Below are 19,166 nucleotides of genomic sequence, written 5' to 3'. Positions count from 1 at the left end.
ACTCGTGGAATTCAAAAAGCATAGAGGAAAACTGGGAAGGAGCGTGAAAACCCCGTACGTAACCACAGGGAACATTCTGGTAGATTGCTTAGCTAACGACACGTGCAGGAGAGGTTGCCTGAGCAGAATGTCCTGAGCCAGCGCGGCAGAAGGGCGCGTTCGCCTGAGGTTCTTCATCAGGAATCTCCGTCCACCCGCCCTGCCCTGCCCTGGCACAGGCCACCCCCCCCCCTTCCTCCCTCCTCCGTGACCTCAGGCTTCCTCCGCCTGGCAGCCTGGGTGCCCAGGACCCAACTGCACCGCTCCGAGTGGGGAGCGCTGCCTTCCCGTGGCCCCAGTGGGGGCCCGGCCTTGCTTCCCCCGAGGGCCCGGAGTGACGTGGCACAGTGATTCTGCCGTTGGCTTTGCCTGGGGATTTCATCAGAAATGGGTGCGGCTGTCTCCCTGGCGAGGGCCCGTCTCTTTTACACTGTATCATCCAAGAACAGCTATTAACGGAGTCTGGGAGGGCGAGTGGTCATTCCAGCCCAGCTGAAGATTATCTAATGGGGCCTGTCTGGGTGATGTCGTCCGAGACAGGAGCAGACCGTGTCTGGGTGATGTCGTCCGAGACAGGAGCAGACCGTGCTGACGCCTGCTCCTGGGAGCAGCGTGGGCACCCTTCCCGTGGCCCCATGGGCAAAGGAGAAACCCGTGCCTCTAAGATCGAACCCTCCCCCCCTTCCCGGGAAAGGAAGTTGAGCGCTGCCCCTGGAGTCAGCATCTTGGACTGCAGATCAGCTTTGTGACCTCGGTCCACTGACACTGACCTGTGATACTTCTGCATAGTGCTTTCCAGTGGACGGGACACGTTCTCACAGCCATTTGATCCTCACACAAACCCCGCGAAGTAGCCAGAAATCTCTTTCTCAAAAAAATAAATAAATAAATAAAAGGAAGCCGAGACCCAGGTTGCTTGGCTGGCTCGCCCCAGCCCACTGTCCTGTGAACACGCTGGGGCGTCAGGGCTTCAGCTCCTGATTCCAGGACACGGCTCTTCCCACTGACACACATCACGGGGCAGCTGCAGAAACGCACCCGTGAGATACAGGGGCCGGGACCCTTGAGTTTGCGGATGGCCAGTAAATTCCAGGTCTGGGATCCATTTTTGTTTTAACAGATTTTATTTTGTACAGCAGTTTTAGGTTTACGGAAACGCCGAGCAGAACGGAACGAGCTCCCGTTTGCCCCCGTCTTCCCGCCTCACCTGCCAGTGCCCCGTCACTAAGGGTTGTATTCCTCTGGTGTAGTTACTACAATTGATAAGCTAATATAGATAGACTGTTACCAACTGAAGACTGTAGTTTCCGTAGTTCACGTTAGGGTTCACTCTTGGTGGTGCACATCCTGTAGCCTTTGACGAATGTGTAATGACACGGGTTCACTGCCACAGCAGCAAACAGGAGGGTGCCACGGCCCTTAAAGTCCTCTGTGCTCTGCCTGTTCGTCCCTCCCGCCCCCAGCCCTCGATCTTCTTACCTTTGGGATTCATTGTTTTAGTTGAGTTGTTTTTTCTTTAATGTAGGATAGATACTATAAATGACAATTTTGGAGTCACTGAGCATACTTAGAGGTTGTTATCACTGTTCTTCGCCCAAAGCAACACATTCTGGGTTTTGTTGGTTTTCTGTGATCTGAGAAAAGTGAGCTCTGAAGATTATCTTCTCCTCCTTCAGTGCAGATAACCACCCGGGCTCACAAGCGGGGCAAATGTGTCGAGCTTACTGAGTCTAATATATTCCTGCTTTAGAAAAGTTACGGAGGATCTTCACTCCTCCCCCTCCGCTCTCCTCCAGGCATTTTCTGGGGGTTTGGACACACGGGGAGGCCAAGAATCTGTTTCCAGGCCTGCCCCTCACCCTCTCCCGTCACTCCTGTCACCTAGGCATCCCCAGGCTCTCGGGGAAATCCAGTTTGTCGTCTTGCTTGGTAAGATAAGTGGAAACGCACGTGACATTTGAGTGGAAAGGACACTCTTCGCCTTCCGGACCCTTCCCCGAGGGGATGCTGTGGCTTACAGGTCCGTCTTCCCAGGACCCCTCCTCTCGCCCATGACCCTTTCTTTTACACACGTGCCCCCACCAAAAAAAAAAAAAAATCGAAAGTCTCTGGTCTGCCTGTAAAGGAATAGGGATTCAACAATAAATGTTGTGTTGTTTACATGGTAAACAAAACTCTCTGAGTCAACTTTCTCTGAGGAGGTGAGTGATGATCTCAGTTGTCTTTCTTAGAACAGCCTCTTCAGTTGAACCTGGGAAGAAGAAAAAAAGAAAACAAAAAAAAACACGCTTCTCAGAATGATTAGCATTTGCATCATACAATCCAACTTCCTCTCCTCTCTCTCTGTCTCTCTCTCTCTCTCGCACACACACCCTCCCTCTTTCCAGTCAAGAACATTTCAAGAGGTCAGTGCCGCCCCCGTGTCTAAAACTTCAGTGTTTGCCTTTGCAGGGACTTTTCCAACTTTACCTAGAAAAGAACTAACCAGAACCTTAGCGCTTGTGGTCAGCCTGCTTCCGGCTGTGGCTCGAGTCGGTTTGTCTGCTGTGACAGGGGAAGTGCTTGCAGTGACGGGAACTGCACTGGCTGGATTGTAGGGGACCGGGGCAGACAGTGCCTAATGACATTGGTATGTGAGGTGCCAGAAGCGCGGAGGGCGAGGGAAGCATAGAGGAGCTCTCAGACCCAGAGCGACAGACGCGGCTGCCGGGCGCGCAGGGGACCCACGCGCCTCCCCCAGCCCCATCCTCCTCACCACACACAGACACACACACACACAGATGCACACACACACACACACACAGCCTGAGACAACCTCGTGTAAACAGAATGTCTTCGTTGAAGATGACTTTCTCAAAAAGGCAATAGAAGCCAGAACACGGAGACATGGTTTTGATCTGGAATAGACATAGAGGCAGGATTTTGCAAATATTTATAGACCTTTAGCCTCTGGCTGGTGGAGAGCCACGGGCGCAGGCCGGAGTCCCTGAGCGCTCAGACAAGCTCAGCATCTGGTGTGCCGTCTCAGCGCAATGCAGCGTCACTGGACTCAGGTGCCCTCTCTGCTCCTGTGCTGGGGCTGGGGTAGCCTAACGACCGGCCTGTGAACATGTAGATCTCTGGGCGGAGGGGCCCCACGGGTGAGGAGCTTTAACAGCGGAATCAGAGCTCATCCTGCTGCCCAGGGTGCAAAACCAAATGGAAACTGAGAGAACAGTTTGGCTAGAGTGGCTACTTAATTTTAACTACCAGATACTCCTTGGTAATTTGAGAGTAGACTTAACAGCCCAGGATGATTCATTAAAATATTGGCAACACTTAGGATCTCAAATTTGGGTACCCCCCCCCACCCCGTGTTGGGGCAGAAGAGCTAGCAGGTCGCACCGTCCAGAGTGCTTGGATTCCCTTGTTTCCTCTGCTTCAGGGTTTTCGTGGGGCTCCCACCTCTGCTTTTGATCGTTAGATACTGAGGTTGGAGGAGGGCAGTGAGGCAGAACCTTTAAGGTGGTAATTGGTAAATACGTAGACCGCGAAACCCTGTTCCTCCCTTCGCACTGAAGGACTCTCATGAAAGGGAGAAGGAGGGTGTATCACCAGGATCGGGGCACGTGGTCCAAAGTGGCCTGTGGGAAGTATGACGTTTCTTTACAATCTGACTCGGTTTCACGTTCTCCAGGGCATATTTTGCGTTTAATGTATTTTCAATCGTTGGCCATGGACGAAAATGGACATTTTAAACAGGTGCGTTATTCCTGTCCATGGCTTTAGGTACCCCTTGGGCAGGGCCTGCATGCCCCAGGAGAACGGGTAGCCCATGTTACAGAAGCACAGATAAAGCGAAAACACACAGAGTCTGAGTGCATCTCTTGGCCACGGAGGTGAGCGGCGCAGATGCCAGTAACAGCCATCTTCAGGCCCATTGCTGGCCCGGTGGACACTCACTGGGCACGCAGGACTGGGAGCTAGGGCTGCAGGGGGTTCACAGAAGCGAAGAGCCGTGCCCTGGGCCCTGCCCCGTGGCGCTTTCCTTGCAGTGCAGCCCCTTGGTGGGGGCGGGGGGGCGGGTAGGGACCTTGTCTTCCTCATCTCTAGACTCTCAGCTCTCAGCCCTATGCCAGGCACAGAAATTAGAAATACGCGGTAAACGGCTACCAGGTGAGGTCTGTGCATGTTGCATTTGTCAGAGACCTTTCTGAAATCACAGCTTGGGAGCCCAGGGATCAAGCCACATATGCCACGGAGGAAGGTGGGAATCTGCCGTGGACACATTCTCTTTTAAATCGATCATCCTTTGCTCACTTGCTGTTAGAATAAGGAGAAGAAACTGCTTCTTCAACGTTAAGCTACGTGCAGACTCACGCATCCCTTTTCTGTATTCTTTTTGAAGACCTGTTTAGTGTGGACTCTGTTTGGAAATCTGTGTTTTCTATTTCTGTGGAGGCTTTGCTAAGCAAATGAACACATGAAAGATTTGAGAGCCAGGTTCGAGATGAGTGCTCTACCCATTTGAGGCAGCCGCGCGTTCCTCTGCGTGTCCAGAACGGGTGGGCTGCAGGTGCGCTCTCACTCAGGCTCGCACGCGTCCCCTCGGTCTCCCAGTGCCTTGTTGCACAGGGGCCCCGGGTCACTTCCTCCCCTTCCCGGTGCAGGCCTCCTCCCGTCACCGCCGTCCCTCTCCCGCCCAGCCCAGCCCGCCCCGCTGGTGCTGCACAGCCTGCGCTGCTGCCCCTCCGCCACAACTGTGGCCACGCTGGTTTCCGGGCTGTGCCAGCCCCGCCCCCGCCGAGAAGGCCCTCACGCCGGCCCCTCGTCTGGCCAAGCGCTCACCTTCCTTCAGGCCCAGGCCTGCCACGAGGAGCATTCCTGGCACTCACAACCACGGTAGTCATTTCTGTTTTGACCCTTCGCTCCCTGCTGCTCATCTGACACTGCCTAGCTCCTTTATTGCATTCTTTTTCTCTTTTTTTTTTTTTTACCTGAAATGTCCACTCTGCTTAACTAAACTGCAAGCACTTGGATGGCAGGAACCCTATCTCATACGTACGTCTCAAAGCCACATGCACGTTAAAGAGGTCCAGGAGGCAGGGACTGAGTGCCGGGGGCTCCCTGCCGAACCCTCGGCACCCAGCGTGGAAGGTGAGGGCTCCTTAAGTATTCGCTGACTGTGTTGTGTTTTTAAAAATGTTTTCTTCCAAGAGTGCTTATACTTGTGACTTGAATCCAAAGAACCATCAGATGTGTCCCCGCGCACACACGATAATAGAAGCTCATCATTTGTAAACAGCAGGTACTTCTCAGGAGCTCCTTTGAAATGCCGGGATCGTTTGCTCCGCGCCCGCCCCCCGCGCCCGGGGGTTACGCTCCGTCCGGGCGGCCGTGTCCCGCGTCACCACGCAGGGGGGAGCCTTGGCGCTCGCTAGACTCGCTCGTGCTGTGACATTCTGCTGTATGGATCCCCGTCGATGGTGCGGTCCACGTGCTCCTGAGAGTCTGGCGGGTTAGGTGGGGCTTCGGCTCTCCCCCCACCTTGCTCTCCGCGGGGTCGGAGCGCACACGCCAGCAGCCTCCCCCGTGCAGATCGGCCTCGGATCCACGGCCGGCCTCGCCGCGGCTGAGCTCGGGGTGCCTCCGCCGGGTCACCCGTCTCTCCTCCCGTCACGGGGACCGTGCTGCCGAGGGACAGTGAGTAAGCGCCGGACACCTGTCCCCTCCGCCCGCCCTGGCCTGCGCCGGCTGCCCGTCCCTCCCTTAGAATGGCGGGTGGGAAAGTGGGACGACGTCTGCGGGACTGACGTGGGGCGGCGGGTATCATCCGTGGCAGGTGACCTCCGCCGCCTTGCAGCGTCGCTGCTGTGCCGAAGTGTTTTCAGGGGTCGGCTGTCCGCTTCTTCGCGGTAGACACACAGCAGAAGACCGGTTACAGGCATAGCAACGCGCCAGGGTTGTAGGCCGCTCATCTTTGAAATACGATATTTTGTCAAACGGTCTTTTGCCCATTACTGTGTCTGTGGTGGGAAGCTGAGGAGAAGGGGTACAGGCTAACCTCAGGGCACGTGTGAAGGCAGTGCTGGTCCCAGGGCGGGTGGCACAGAAGGGTAGACAGCATCCTTTCCCTCCTCCGGCAGTCAGTCTAAACAACTGAGGTTTACCATTTAAGCACTGGTTACCAGGGCCCACCCAGGAAACGGTGGGCTCATCATTCCTTGCTTCCACAAGTATTTATCAGGGGTCTGCTGTGTGCTAGTCACTGTACTAAGGTGGTGCCTGCTCTCAGGATGCTGGCAGGCTCCCCACCATCTTATTCAGCAAACGCTCTAAAGTAGAAGGGACGCCTTGTGCCACCGTGGAATGTCTTCTTTATAATATTTTCAACTAGTTCTTTTTTTTTAATTAATTTATTTATTGGCTGCACTGGGTCTTCGTTGCTGCACACGGGCTCTCTCTAGCTGTGGTGAGCGGGGGGCTACTCTTCATTGTGGTGCGCAGGCTTCTCATTGCAGTGGCTTCTCATTGCAGCACACGGGCTCAATAGTTGTGGCTCGTGGGCTCTAGAGTGCACGTGGTACGTGGGCTTAGCTGCTCCGCTGCCTGTGGGAATCTTCCTGGAGCAGGGATGGAACCCGTGTCCCCTGCATTGGCAGGTGGATTTTTAACCACTGCGCCACCTAGGAAGTCCCCAACTAGTTCTTCTTTGGCTTCTCTATGGCTAGATTCCACTAAGTCAGCACACGGTTTAGCTATCTTGGTTTTTAATATGTAGACATGTCCTGTGGAATTTTGTTCTCGATTTTGAGGATGTTGAGGCCTTCTATTGTATATGACAGAGGTTGCCAAACTCCGGCCTGTGGGCCAAAGCTGACTCTCTGCCAGCATTTGTCAGTAAAGTTTTATTAGAACACAGCTACCCCGTTCGTGTATTGTCTGTGGCTGTTTGGGGGCCACACAGCAGATTCATTGTGACAGAGACCATACGGTCCAGAAAGCCCAAGATATTTACTATCAGAAAATATTTACTGTGCAGAAAATTCTGCTGACCTCTGGTGTACACAAAGCAACAGTAGCAAATTCTGTGTGTGTGTTTGTGGGGGGTGGGCATGATTTGTGTTAGAATGCTTATTAGAGTTTACCCTGATGAGATGGGAATGGCCCAGGTGAGATGTGACACCAGGTGGGTGTGGAATGAGTCAGTTTGCCTCCCCTTACCTCCGGCTGATGGAGCTTTTCTAGGGTTCATTCCTGCCTCTCTGTACAGAACTCATCCGTGAGGCATGCATTTTAGGAGAAGGGCATGTGTGGGCAGAAGGAAGTGAGGTGGGAGGAGGAGTCTTGTCCATCCTGGTAACCAGCAGTGAGAAATACTGTTAACAGGTAGGCGCTTCAGGCATCAAAAGGAAGGGTGGAGATGGACAGCGGAGGCGACAGCCCCATCAGCCATTTCAGGCTGGAGAGAAAAGGAAACAAGAGTCGAGGGGTGATGTCCATAGGTTCACAAAGGGGGAAACTGAGCCCGTTCCCCAATTTCAGCCTTTTACCAGCCTCCTACCAAGCAAGCACACCCATGCACGTACCTGGTAAGTCCCAGGACACACGGGATTTTAAAATTCATTTACCTCTACAGTGTTTGCAAGTGATTTTCCAAGTATAATGCTTTAAAAAAAAATACACAGCACAGTATGAGGTGTCGAGTAGTCAGAGTCCCGGTGACAGCAAATGGAAGGCCGCTGCCGGGGGTGAAGATGGAAAGAACCCCTGAGATGGATGGTGGTGATGGTGGCACAACAGTGTGAATGCAGTTAATGCCACTGAACCGCACACCTAAAAATGATGAAAGTGGTAAATTTTATATATATTTAACCACAGCTTTGAAACTCAGATCTCATTAGCTGTGTCATTTGCAGAGATCACAGATGGAGTGGCAGTACTCGTATGTGGAGATAAGGAGTCTTGCTTGGAAACCCACGTTTCCCCATATTTAGTTTTAAAGGGATTTCTTCTAGGAATTAAGAGAGTTTACTTATATTCAATTAAAAAGATGTTTACTGAAGGCTTTAAAAAAACAGTACAGTACATGAGTTGTGCAGCAGTGAGAGACCCCCTGATGAAACACGGCACAAGGAGAAGACGGCCTGGGAAGATGGCCTTTGTCGTCTCTCCTCTGAGACGCGACTCCCTGTTTTTCCTGCGGATTCTAGGAGAGAAACCTTGACTGGTTCCCGAGGATGAGAGCCATGTCCCTGGTCAGCAGCGATTCCGAAGGAGAACAGAACGAGCTGAGGAACCTGCAGGAGAAGCTGGAGTCCACCATGAAGCTTGTCACTAACCTTTCCGGGCAGCTGTCAGAACTGAAGGATCAGGTAAAGAAAAGAAACCCTACCTACCCCCTCGCACACACCCCCACCCCCACTACCATACACACCAAGGGTGGCGAGGAAACGAGTCGGCAGTGCTCATGTCCCAATGCTGACGTTTATCACCTGGATAGGAAAGGAGACGGGCAACAGGGGACAAACTCGCTCAGTCCACCAGTTTCCCCCTGCGTTCCCCCTTCACCGCTCTTTGACAGGATAAGCCCATGACACTACTTTCAGTGCTGCTCAGGACGAGGTTTTAACGTGAAAAACAAAACCAGAAAGTGAGAAAATGCAAACGACTTCAATGAAGTGCTATACAGAAAAACACGACGTGTAGAGCCGCACTCTTGACGTTTCTTCACCGACAGGAGGTTAAAGGCCGTTTCTGGTTTTGCTTTTCGGCCCTCAGATCCATCCACCGCTCATCCTGGGTTTTTAAATCCGGCATCCTGGGGTAAACCATGGTCAAGGAAGAGCTCCTCCTGGTTCATTCACTGGCCAAACCCTTACTGAGTGGCCACCATAGTCCAGGCAGTGTGACCGGTGCTGGGGGTGAAACAGTGAGCAGTTGGGATGCACTCCCGCTCTCACAGAGCTTCGCCGTCCACACACGTGCGGCCCCGTCCTGCACCCCGTCCCTAAGATAAACGCTTCGCCTCTGTAACTACGTCGGGGGAAGGGGGCAGGTTTGTAGCAAACCATACGCATTTTTGCACGCGCCCCCCACCCTCCCCCCGCCCTTGACCCCCTGAAAATGAGCGCTCACAGTCACCAGGTGGTGATCTCGTGCTGGGAGGGCTTGTGCTGTGCCGTGGCCGACTGGGGTCATCCTGCGCAGAGATGGCAACCGTTCAGCCTTCTGTACGCGGTGCTGAAAGCCTTTAATCAGTTCCAAGGGCAAGATTATACATCCTGCACAGCAGTAGTGACCAGGCAAGGCTGGTCCGGAGGAGGTAAGTCGTAGGGTATACCCGCAGCTGATTGTTCACGCTGGAAGGTACGTGAAAACTAGAGAAGACCCTATCTAGGATGAACTCTTCCAGGAGGTGGTTTACAGGATACTTTAACAACCCTACTTTGAATTGTGTTTCTTTCCCGACTAAATTATTCCAAACGGAGCCCCAAGATACCTTTGGGCCTCAAGTTCTTTTCTTTCACATGTATTAAGATGCCAATAAAAAGACGCATGAGAACGGAAGGCCGTATTTATGAAAGCTGTCTAAGGCGCTGAGCTTGGTAGCCACCTAAAATGAGTAATAACCCAGATACGTAAAACTAATGAAGATCTAACTAGATTACTTTGCTTCTTACTGCATTAGCTTTTCACCCCTGCTGTGAAACACTTGGCCCATGTCCCACAGGAGTGCACCGCCTCACGGGTGCCCTGTCTGCTGCAGCTGCTTGTTTCCGCCCTGAGGAGCGAGGGGGGCTCCTTCCCGCGTGTAGCACGGAGCAGTGCTCCCGTGCCCGTCCTCTCGCGCTGAGAGCGCTGTGGCTGCAACAGTCTATCTCCATTAAATCCGATGTTTTCAATTACATGCCAGAAAGTCTTACAAACGCTGACCTAATACAGACCTAAATAAAGGAAGTATTTAGTGCTCTAGAAATTGCATTTGTAAACATGTCTGAAACCGGGTGTTACTGGGTGTTCTGTGGTAGTACATGCCGCACAAGCCCTTCTTCATGGGCCCGGCCTGTCCCCTCCACGCTAAGAATCTGGTGTGTGGAACGGCTCCCTGAGGGCGGTTCTGAAGCTGCTTCAGTGATGCACACTCTGCAAACCAGTGGTCCTGGTCTAAGGAGTGAATTGCAGCGGAGGAATTCGCACGGAGAATCACGGGTATAAGAGGTACCCGAGATCACAGACGGCATTGCACCCAACTCCCTCATTTTATTCTGTGAGGATACTCAGGTACATGGCAGGCTCTTAGGACATGTATCCAACTTTCCCTGAAAAGGCCAGGCTGGAACTCCTGGTCCTGCAGTCTGGGTTTGATTTTTTGTGTGTTGTGTTTTTATTTTCCCTTGTTTTGTTTTCACTGTACCCTGTTTGCCTTTCATGGTTGACTGTTTAAATTCTCATTCATTTTTTTAAGAGTGTTAGCGTTTCAGAAGTCGCATCACGCACTTAAACATTAAGGAGGATAACGTTCATTGCCATGTTACACAATTGATCATAGTACAGACTTGGCATTAGAATTGTTTCTATGAAGCCAAAATTTTGGCTTGAACAAACGATGTAAAACTTGATTACATATGGACTGTTTCCTTCAGTGACATCAGAACCAGCGTGGTTCAAACAGGTTGGTTTCAGCTCTTTTTACATTTTTGTTTTAAAGTTAGCAGTTGGAACCACCCTTCAGAAAACCTTAACCCTATGAATGAATTTGAAATCGAACCATTTTTTTCTTGGAAGATGTTACAGGCTAAGAAGAAATAGGAGGAAACCAGTAATATATTCTTAAGTGCCATTACCAGGATTGAGCTGCTTAGGTTTTAAGGTGCCCAGAATTGCAGGAAAAATTCAGAATTGCTGCTTTTACTGGGGAAAATTTGCTCCTTTCAGAAGGAATTAGTCAACATTTTCTTTTGAGTTTGTAACAAAACTTTAAAGCGTTTGACAATCAACTTGTTGAAAAGATTTGTATTAAATTTGGTGTGTAACAGTCCTAAAGATTTCTTAAATTGTTCTGCATAAAAAGTCATGCAGATTGGTCAGGGAACTGCTGGTTCTTACATGGTAATTGTGAGAATTCCTGCCCTCCAAAAGGAAAAAAAATTTTGAATTAAAAAATAAAAACCCCACAAACGATTAATGAACAAGAAACTCTGTGACAGATATTTTTTAAAACAGCTATGAAAGAATACCATTCACTGGTAGAAGTGCTGGAAAATACAAAAATTGCTTCATCACTTAGATATTTTTGCAGATCTTCTGGTCCAAACACCAGCATAATGGAGCAAAGATGGTTGAATGTCTTGGGATATAATCTTTCCTGTTATTGAGCTCTTTGGTTTTTGTTTTCTTAAAATGCCAGTTTGAGGAGAAAAAGTTCTTATCAAGGATATTAGTAAAAACCTCGTTAGTGGCTTTTCTATTACTGCCAAGAGCAGTTAATTAAAATTGCTGTTCTAAGTGTTACTCAGTGATGCTTCTCATCTTGAAGTTTCCCCTCCCAAGAGATTGTGAATACTAAATGGGATTCTCTTACATTCTTATTCCAAGGAGGAGAACTAATGTAAGAACTTAAATTTTTTTTTGCATGTTTTCTTCCTAATGCCAAAGCATAAATATTAAGAGAAGGGTTCACTTTCTTGCAAATGTGACTGGCTTCCTATAGCATAGTGACCCTTATTTGTAGTTGTTAGGAATAGAAGTAGTGCTTGAAATTCATATCATGTTAGCATGTTATAGTGTTTGGCACTTTTCATGCGAGAGGGTTATTATCTTGTTAACATTAACTGCATGAGGAAGGAAGGAATAGCAAAAGATTAGCGTAATTCCCCACAGCTGGAAAATGGAATATTAAACCAACCTTGCTTGAACGTCTATGTTCCTTACACTGCGTTGGAACCACAGAAGGTCCTTAGGTGACACCTGCCCTCTAGGTTACCCCAGTCTATCCAGAAAGACGCAGGATACAGTAGGAAGAGTTCCACGACCCGAGGAACGAAGTGAGTCTCATGGAGCACAGAGAAGTGGGCGGGCAGCCCCGTGAGAGGTCTGGAGGGTCGGAGGAGTGTCGCCTCTATGGTCCTACGAGCAGGTGACTGCTGAGCTGGCAGCCGTGCGGCAGGCGGCATCCCAGGAGGGGGACCGGCTCGAGCAGAGGCAGGAAAGCGTGTGGCCAGCTCGAGGGATGGCCGGCTCGAGGGATGGCCGGCTCCAGGCGTGGCGCTGTGCTCCGCGCCCTTTGGTTTGTTCTTCGAACCACCATTTAGGAAACACCTACTTGCCAGGTGCAGCCCTAGGTACTGGGGTTACAAAGGTGAATAGAACCTCTTCTCCTTGTTCAAGGAACTAACAGGGTAGAGTGGGAGACAGATAAGTAAACAGATTATAGTTCAGCGCGGTAAGTGCGTAGCAGAGGTTTGACCAGACTGTGCTGGGAGTGAAGGAAAGGGAGGGCCTCATTCAGCCTGATCACAGGGACAGGATGCGAGTCACGGCCCCGGAAGCCCCCTCAGAGGTGGGAACACGGGAGCTTGGTTTCAACGCTTGAGAGTTTGCCAGGTGAACTAGAGAGGAACAGCACACTGAGGATCAGGAATGTGTGCATCTGTACGTTGATAGTAAACCAATACATTCGAGAGATGTTTCGGTTCTATTTCTGAGTATTTCAGGCTCATCGGTAGAAGCGTCACTTCTGACGACTGGAGTTTCCTGGCTGATGAGAGTCTGAGTAGCCACGACCTTACTGGGACAGGAAGGCAGGTTGCGGCTTTCGTGTGCGGTTCGTGAACCCTCCCTGCCGTGCCAGCCCTTAATCGTTGGGAGGCCGATACTGTTAGAGTAAATTTTGCCCGTTTGAACTTGACCCTTAGTATTTCAAGAAAGATCTTGCAGGTGTTTGGCTGCGTCTGACTTGTTAAGCAACCATAGCATTTGCTTCTTGTTGAGACTGAGTCAAAAGCTAGTCTCCATATGTATGTAGCTTATGAAGAAGAATATTGCTTCAAATGTTCCTCCTTAGCTAAATGTGGATTTTGAGGATTTTAAATGTAGCTACTACAAAGGGGACATTTCACACTAATCAAAACAGGTTTTTCAGTGTTAGCATCTTGAGTGCAGTTACCTTAGACATTTATTTCAATACACTGTGCGAATATGCTAAGGACAGACTTTGTCATGACTTCTGTGTTTTGATCCAGGCGGGTAGTAACATAATAACGATGCCTTAAATAACACATAAAGTGTATGTGAACCTATGAGGACAGACAGGGAAGTAGGCTGCATTGAGCTAATGACGCCAGGAGTTATGTGAGAATATGTACTAAGGGCCCAGGGAGACTTAACTGGCCAGCAGTGTTGAACTTGGTTTCTCATAGGCCAGGTTTAGTCCTTTAGGGGGCTTTGTTTTCATTATTGTTCCCATTTAATTATCATTGGATGATGGCCACGCCAAAAGGGCCAAATACTCAAGCAGGTGCCCTGTCCCTTAACAAACAACAGCCATTCTGTCTAAAAGGCCATGGTTGATCAGAATGGAATCCAGGCAGTCAGATTTGTGTGCTGACCATGTGCTCAACTGCAGAGAATCTTCTCCAAGATCTCATCTCATTTTGAGAAAACAAAAAAAAATTTTTTTTAACATTTTGGGTATATATATTTAGTATTCAAGTATATGAAAATATCACCACAGTGATCTTGGCCTGTGTGTGACATAATCAGCGAAAAGCTCTTCTAGAGCTGCAGTGCGGTCCTCGATCAGCAACATCGACATTACCTGGGAACTTGTGAGAAATGCAAAGTCACCGACCCTACCCTGGGCCTGCTGAATCGGAAACTGTTTGTGGGCCCTTTGATCTTTTAACAAGCCTTCTGGGTGGTTCTGGTGCATGCCAAAGTTTAAGAACCATCATTCAAGGGAAATAGAAAACAAAACTATATAGGTATGTAATAGGTTCTTGAAATTACCAGGAATACGACTGCCTGAGCAAAGGTTTTGGCCACTAACCTACATTAGTAGGGAGCTTTAAGGTTTGTGATGGAGGGAGGGTGATGCGATCGTTAGGAAGACAACCCTGGAAAATTAGAATCGGACCACCACTGGGGTATCAGGCGATACCTGCAGAAGAGGGAAGGAACGCGTGCCATCAGCTCAAGACTTATTTGCTGTAAGGAGCACAGCTTTAGAAGCTTTTACGTTTAAGAGAATGAAAAGTAAACAGATTGAAAAGTTACAAAAAGCGGATTTGACAAATAGGCATGAAGATACACGTACCTAAAAAGTCATCTCAAATGGAAGTATTTATAGCAAAATTTTAGGAAAAGCTTTAATGACCAACTTCAACAGTTGAAAAATCTCAGCATCTTTAAATGGAAGCTCTGAATAAAGTATCTGTCAATATGGGTTAAGCCTACCAAGATACCTAAATCCATGAGAACGTGGAGCTTATTCAATTTAGTTGTTTTATCGGATTCCCTCTCAAGGTTACCTGCCGAGGGACTAGTTGCGGAGTGAAAATCTGGGTTAAGTATGTGAAGCATCAGGCAGTGAGGTGGCTGAATTACTGACTGCATTACAGTCTAATTGTGAATACATTCCACGGGCCACACGAGGTTCTCCTGCCGCAGCTGAATCTGTGAAGTATATAGTGGAATGTGTGACACCTCCTTTCAAGATGTGTCACTCATCTAAGGAAACTTTGGAGGCTAGCTGGAATATCCTGACTCAACTCTTTATAAAAGGCTTTATAACAGGCTTCCTTTGGGAAATATTCACTGCTTGTAAGTCTTCTCTTCTAAAATATAACTGAAGGCATTTCACAGGAGCCTAAAAATAGTAGTATGAGATGACAGGAAAACTATGTTTCAAATAAGAAACAATAACCACTTGAAAATTGAATGCAGGTAAGTTATTCTTACTTTATGTTCTCTCAGGATATTCTGTACCAAAAATTAGTCCAAGTGAAAACTGAGATTTCAGCATCTACAATGTGACAGACACTGTATTAAAAAAATTGACATACCTCTCAATTGTCCACCTGTGAGGTAGGAACTATCACCCTCATTGTATGAATGAAGAAACAGACTTTGAAAAGTTAAACAACGTAAAACCATATGGAAACAGGTCTGTCTGATTCCAAAGCCCACTTCTTTTTTTTTAACTACTACACCCTAATTCCTCTGACTTTAAGAAGCCAAAACTCTAGAAGCAGGATCTAAGGCCACTGAGAGAGAACAATTTTATCTTATATTTCATATAGCCTTTTTTTTTTTTTTTTTTTTTTTAATGGCGCACGGGCTTAGTTGCTCTGTGGCATGTGGAATCTTCCCAGAGCAGGGCTTGAACCCATGTCTCCTGCCTTGGCAGGCGGATTCTTTACCACTGCGCCACCTAGGAAGTCCACATATAGCCTTTTTATCTGAATTGATTTAAATGCCCAGCATCAAATTCAGAGCTAGCACTAACTGGGTGAAGAAAAATGTGAATGCAGGGAACTAATTATGCCCCAAAATAGCCAGAACAGACCTAGATACCTGTCAATATGAGAACTGATTTAGTTCAGCCGCCAAATAAACGGTACCAGCCTCTGGTTTTGAAATCAATAGTGAGTTTTGAAAGCACTGTTTCATTTGACCAGCCTTAGGAGATGGTCTTTCCTGACCTTAAGTGTCTGTAGGGGGCAAGGAATAGTCACTGCTGAGTGCCAGGCCATGATTACGTTTCCTAGTCACCCTGGGCCTCGGATGAGAGCTCATTCCTCATCTCCCTCGACGTGCTACGTGATTTTTTTTCTCTCAAATCCAAACTACCCAGGAGTCCTTGGAGAGGAATCAAGGCCCTCTGAAGGCCATGGACTTCATCTCTCTCAAACCTAGGATTCTAGACACACTGCTTTTCTTGACAGTTGAGTGTGTTGTTGCTATCATACAAAGCTATCATTTGAAAGTGGATTTGGGAAACGATCAAGAATCTTGTGCTTTAACTGTTTTTGTTCCTTTGTGAAACAAGTAGCAAGCAAGATTTCTGAATGTCACATTGCATGACTAGGGCACAGAATTCCCCATTCTGCCTAGGAAGATGTCCTTTTTGAAGTTCTGTGTGTTTGATATACTGACGGTACACTATTTGTAGAAAGTGGGTTTCAGTATAAACCATAACCACAGAGGTAAATCTATGGTTGAGTATATGATCTGACGTACAGGAAGTGTCTGGGTCTAATGATGAAACTTTTTAACTTTCCAGATGACAGAACAAAGGAAGCAGAAACAAAGAATTGGCCTTCTAGGACATCCTCCTCACATGAATGTCAACCCACAGCAACCAGCATAAGCAAATGAAATAAAGGAATCGTATTTACCTTTCTAAATTATTTTTCGTGTGGGTGTGGCTAATTAGTTCTGATTCACCCACACAGGCCCCATTTATGCTTAGTATATTTGTAAATACTCAGTTTTATACTGTGTGTATATGATTGCTACTCTCAAGGTTTGGATATATGTATTGTAATTAGAACTGCTGGCATGATGAAATTTCATTTGTGCCAAAAATATTCAAAATGCCTTTTTTGGAAGGACTAAAGAAAGCACCTGATTTGCACTTGAACCACATTATAGATTTAAAAGTATATGACATGTATTTTGTATTTAAAACTAGAATAGCCAGTATTTATGTTTTTTATAAAACTGTGCAATACCAATTATGCAATCACAATAAATCTGTAACTCCTGAGTATCATACCTAAGGGGAGTGCACCTCTTTGAAGCTGGTGTGTTAATAGTGTGTCATAAACGGTTAAATATCAACTGATGCTGCTGCCAAAATCATATCAATAGTGAGTTTCAGGCCCCCGGGCAGTTTGTACCGTGTCACTGTCCTGTGGTGATGCTACTTCTCACTGCTAGCGGCACTAGCGCCTCTGTCTCCTAGCGGCAGTGCTCCAAGCCTGTGAACTGTCAAGTCAGCATTCATTTTAAGAAAAGCAACTTTAGTGTCAAAGATACGTTAAGGCTTCTGAATTGATCATTTAAACTATTTAAGTAAGAGAGCTCAAATTAGAGGTTCAGACTTTGATCATTTAAACTATTTAAGTAAGAGAGCTCAATTAGAGGTTCAGGCTTTAGTTCGCCAAGTTAATGAATTTTTTCAAGGGTCTATTTTATGCCACGTTTGGGGTAAATGCATACTGCTAGCCAATCAGTGTCATCTCCTAGGTGAATTCTGGTGTCACGTTATAAAGAAATGAATAACTGACGGTCTCTAGATGATCTAGTCCAAACAGTAGAGCTGATTTTTTTTTCTTCATCTGAACCAACATGCTACAGTAGCTAAGAAGTATTAAACTATATCCATCCATATAAAGAGGAAATATGATCTATCCCATTAGAACTCGTAGTTTGAACACTGACACGTTATTCTTGTGAAAGAGCCACGTTTTGGTTTTATGTCTTTGTCACATGATTTCTCTTCTTGATGGAGGAAAAGTATGAAAGGAAACTTTTATATCTGTTGCCTAGTTTTGTACATGGATCTCATTTTACAAGAGAATCTCTACAAAAAAGTTTTAAAATGTGTTGAAAGCAGAGTTCTGAAATGAGTAACGTTTGTAAATGCATATATAAAAATATTTAATAAATGATGCAGAATAAAATACAGTGACTGGATGGTGGCTTTCATTCGGACATTTCTTTGTGTCTTAACAGCTACTGCAAATTATTATGTATTTTCTTCGGGACCAATTTACAGTATAACGGGTTTGCTTACCAGATTAATTCCAAAAATGCTTACCTGATTAATGGTAACTCTGAGAATCACTTGAATGATACAGCAGCCATTCATTCTTCCTGATAAGTGACTGCCAAGCAGGCTGTCCCGAGCACCGTGGCACACGTGGTAGAGTGAGGACTGCCCTGCTGCGCCCCTGCTCCCGCACTTTCCCTGGGCGACCTGGAACGGGCGGTCTGCAGTGCAAAGAATCACCGACAGGGAAGTGAGTTCTCACTCGTGCCCAGTGGAGACTTCACAAAGCTAACTCATCTGTCCAAAGGCAGTGAAACCTGCCCCCTCCTGAGAGCGATGCCTGCCCTGGTTGCTCTTGCAACACTGATTTTCTCCGTGCGTTGCTAAGTAAGAATGATCACCAGCCAATGTTGGGAACTAGGTCGGGATTAAATGCCAGTTAAATGACTAGTTTCAAAACCAATGCTTCTATACGTTATAAATTTGATAACTTAAAAAAAAACGAGTAATTTTCCAGTCACTGCAGCGTATCTCCATAGAATGTTTCCATAATAAGGCAAGCCCAAGATAGATACGTACTTGTATCTGTAAACAAACCGGCAATCCATGCTGAACCCCCACGGCACGCAAGCTCCAGCCAGCAAGGACTTGCCCCCTTGGGGTCTCCCTTGGATATCCTGAGCTGCCCTGCTCGGCAGCCAGTGTGTGTGGTTTGTCTCTCAAGCCCCGTCCCATCTCATTCACTGCAGAGTCCTGCATTGACATGTTCAGGTTGCAGCTTTTACAGGTTTGTCATGTTTCATTTGAATCCTGTCACTTCAGATACAAATCTTCACGCACTTCGCCAGCGTCAGCAGAAAATAAACGGAACTGGAATGCCACGCCACCCAGCATGCGGTAGATCCTACCCTTAGAGTTTGGGTGTGAACACAAAGCTGGTACAATTGAAACATAAACTCTGAAGTTACAATTCCTACGGCCTTCGATGTGTGCTTGTGATTTCGCCTTTCTCCAGACGTCGCTTTTTCAACATTTCTAGTTCAAGGATCCAGGCCCAAGTCGCCTTCAAAGTTACCGACCCAGGTGAAGAATTAGTGCAATCGGGCTGAGTAACAAATGTGATAACATAGTGCTAACACATAAGAAAGGTTTTTTTGGCTCTGATTATTTAATTTTAAAAGTTTGCTGTAGCACCAAGTCAAATTTCAAGATTTTGCCAATTTCCTTAACTAAACCATTCGTTAAGTCAAAGGGCCTGGGAAATTCCATTCCACTTTTCTAATGTTTATATTATCCTGCCGGTTTCTACTTACGTCCCTAAAGTTCTGTAGTGCTAAACCTTGTTTCCCCTACAAATAAAGCTTCCCCT

The 19,166-nt window shown here is 47.6% G+C and overlaps 1 protein-coding gene and 1 long non-coding RNA gene across 2 annotated transcripts in view; one reads left to right on the top strand and one right to left on the bottom strand.

The window, feature by feature from the left end:
* Positions 1-17,715, top strand: part of ITPR1 (inositol 1,4,5-trisphosphate receptor type 1) — a 314,399-nt gene extending 296,684 nt beyond the window's left edge. Inside the window, exons 61-62 of the mRNA XM_057706415.1 lie at positions 8,232-8,393; positions 16,304-17,715. Coding sequence (XP_057562398.1) covers positions 8,232-8,393; positions 16,304-16,390 — 249 coding nt within the window. The 3' untranslated portion in view covers positions 16,391-17,715. The remainder of the gene's footprint in view (positions 1-8,231; positions 8,394-16,303) is intronic.
* On the bottom strand, positions 1,151-18,801 carry LOC130835131 (uncharacterized). The gene is made up of 3 exons (XR_009048831.1): positions 18,377-18,801; positions 17,846-18,018; positions 1,151-2,290 (listed from the first exon to the last, which is right to left on the bottom strand). It is a non-coding gene; the product is annotated as an uncharacterized LOC130835131 (long non-coding RNA).
* Positions 18,802-19,166: the final 365 nt, after the last annotated feature.

The sequence above is a fragment of the Hippopotamus amphibius genome, chromosome 13 (assembly GCF_030028045.1).
Source record: "Hippopotamus amphibius kiboko isolate mHipAmp2 chromosome 13, mHipAmp2.hap2, whole genome shotgun sequence".
Lineage (NCBI taxonomy): Eukaryota > Metazoa > Chordata > Mammalia > Artiodactyla > Hippopotamidae > Hippopotamus > Hippopotamus amphibius.
The sequence above is the reverse complement of the archived record's forward strand: the minus strand, read 5'-3'. Positions and strand labels throughout refer to the sequence as shown.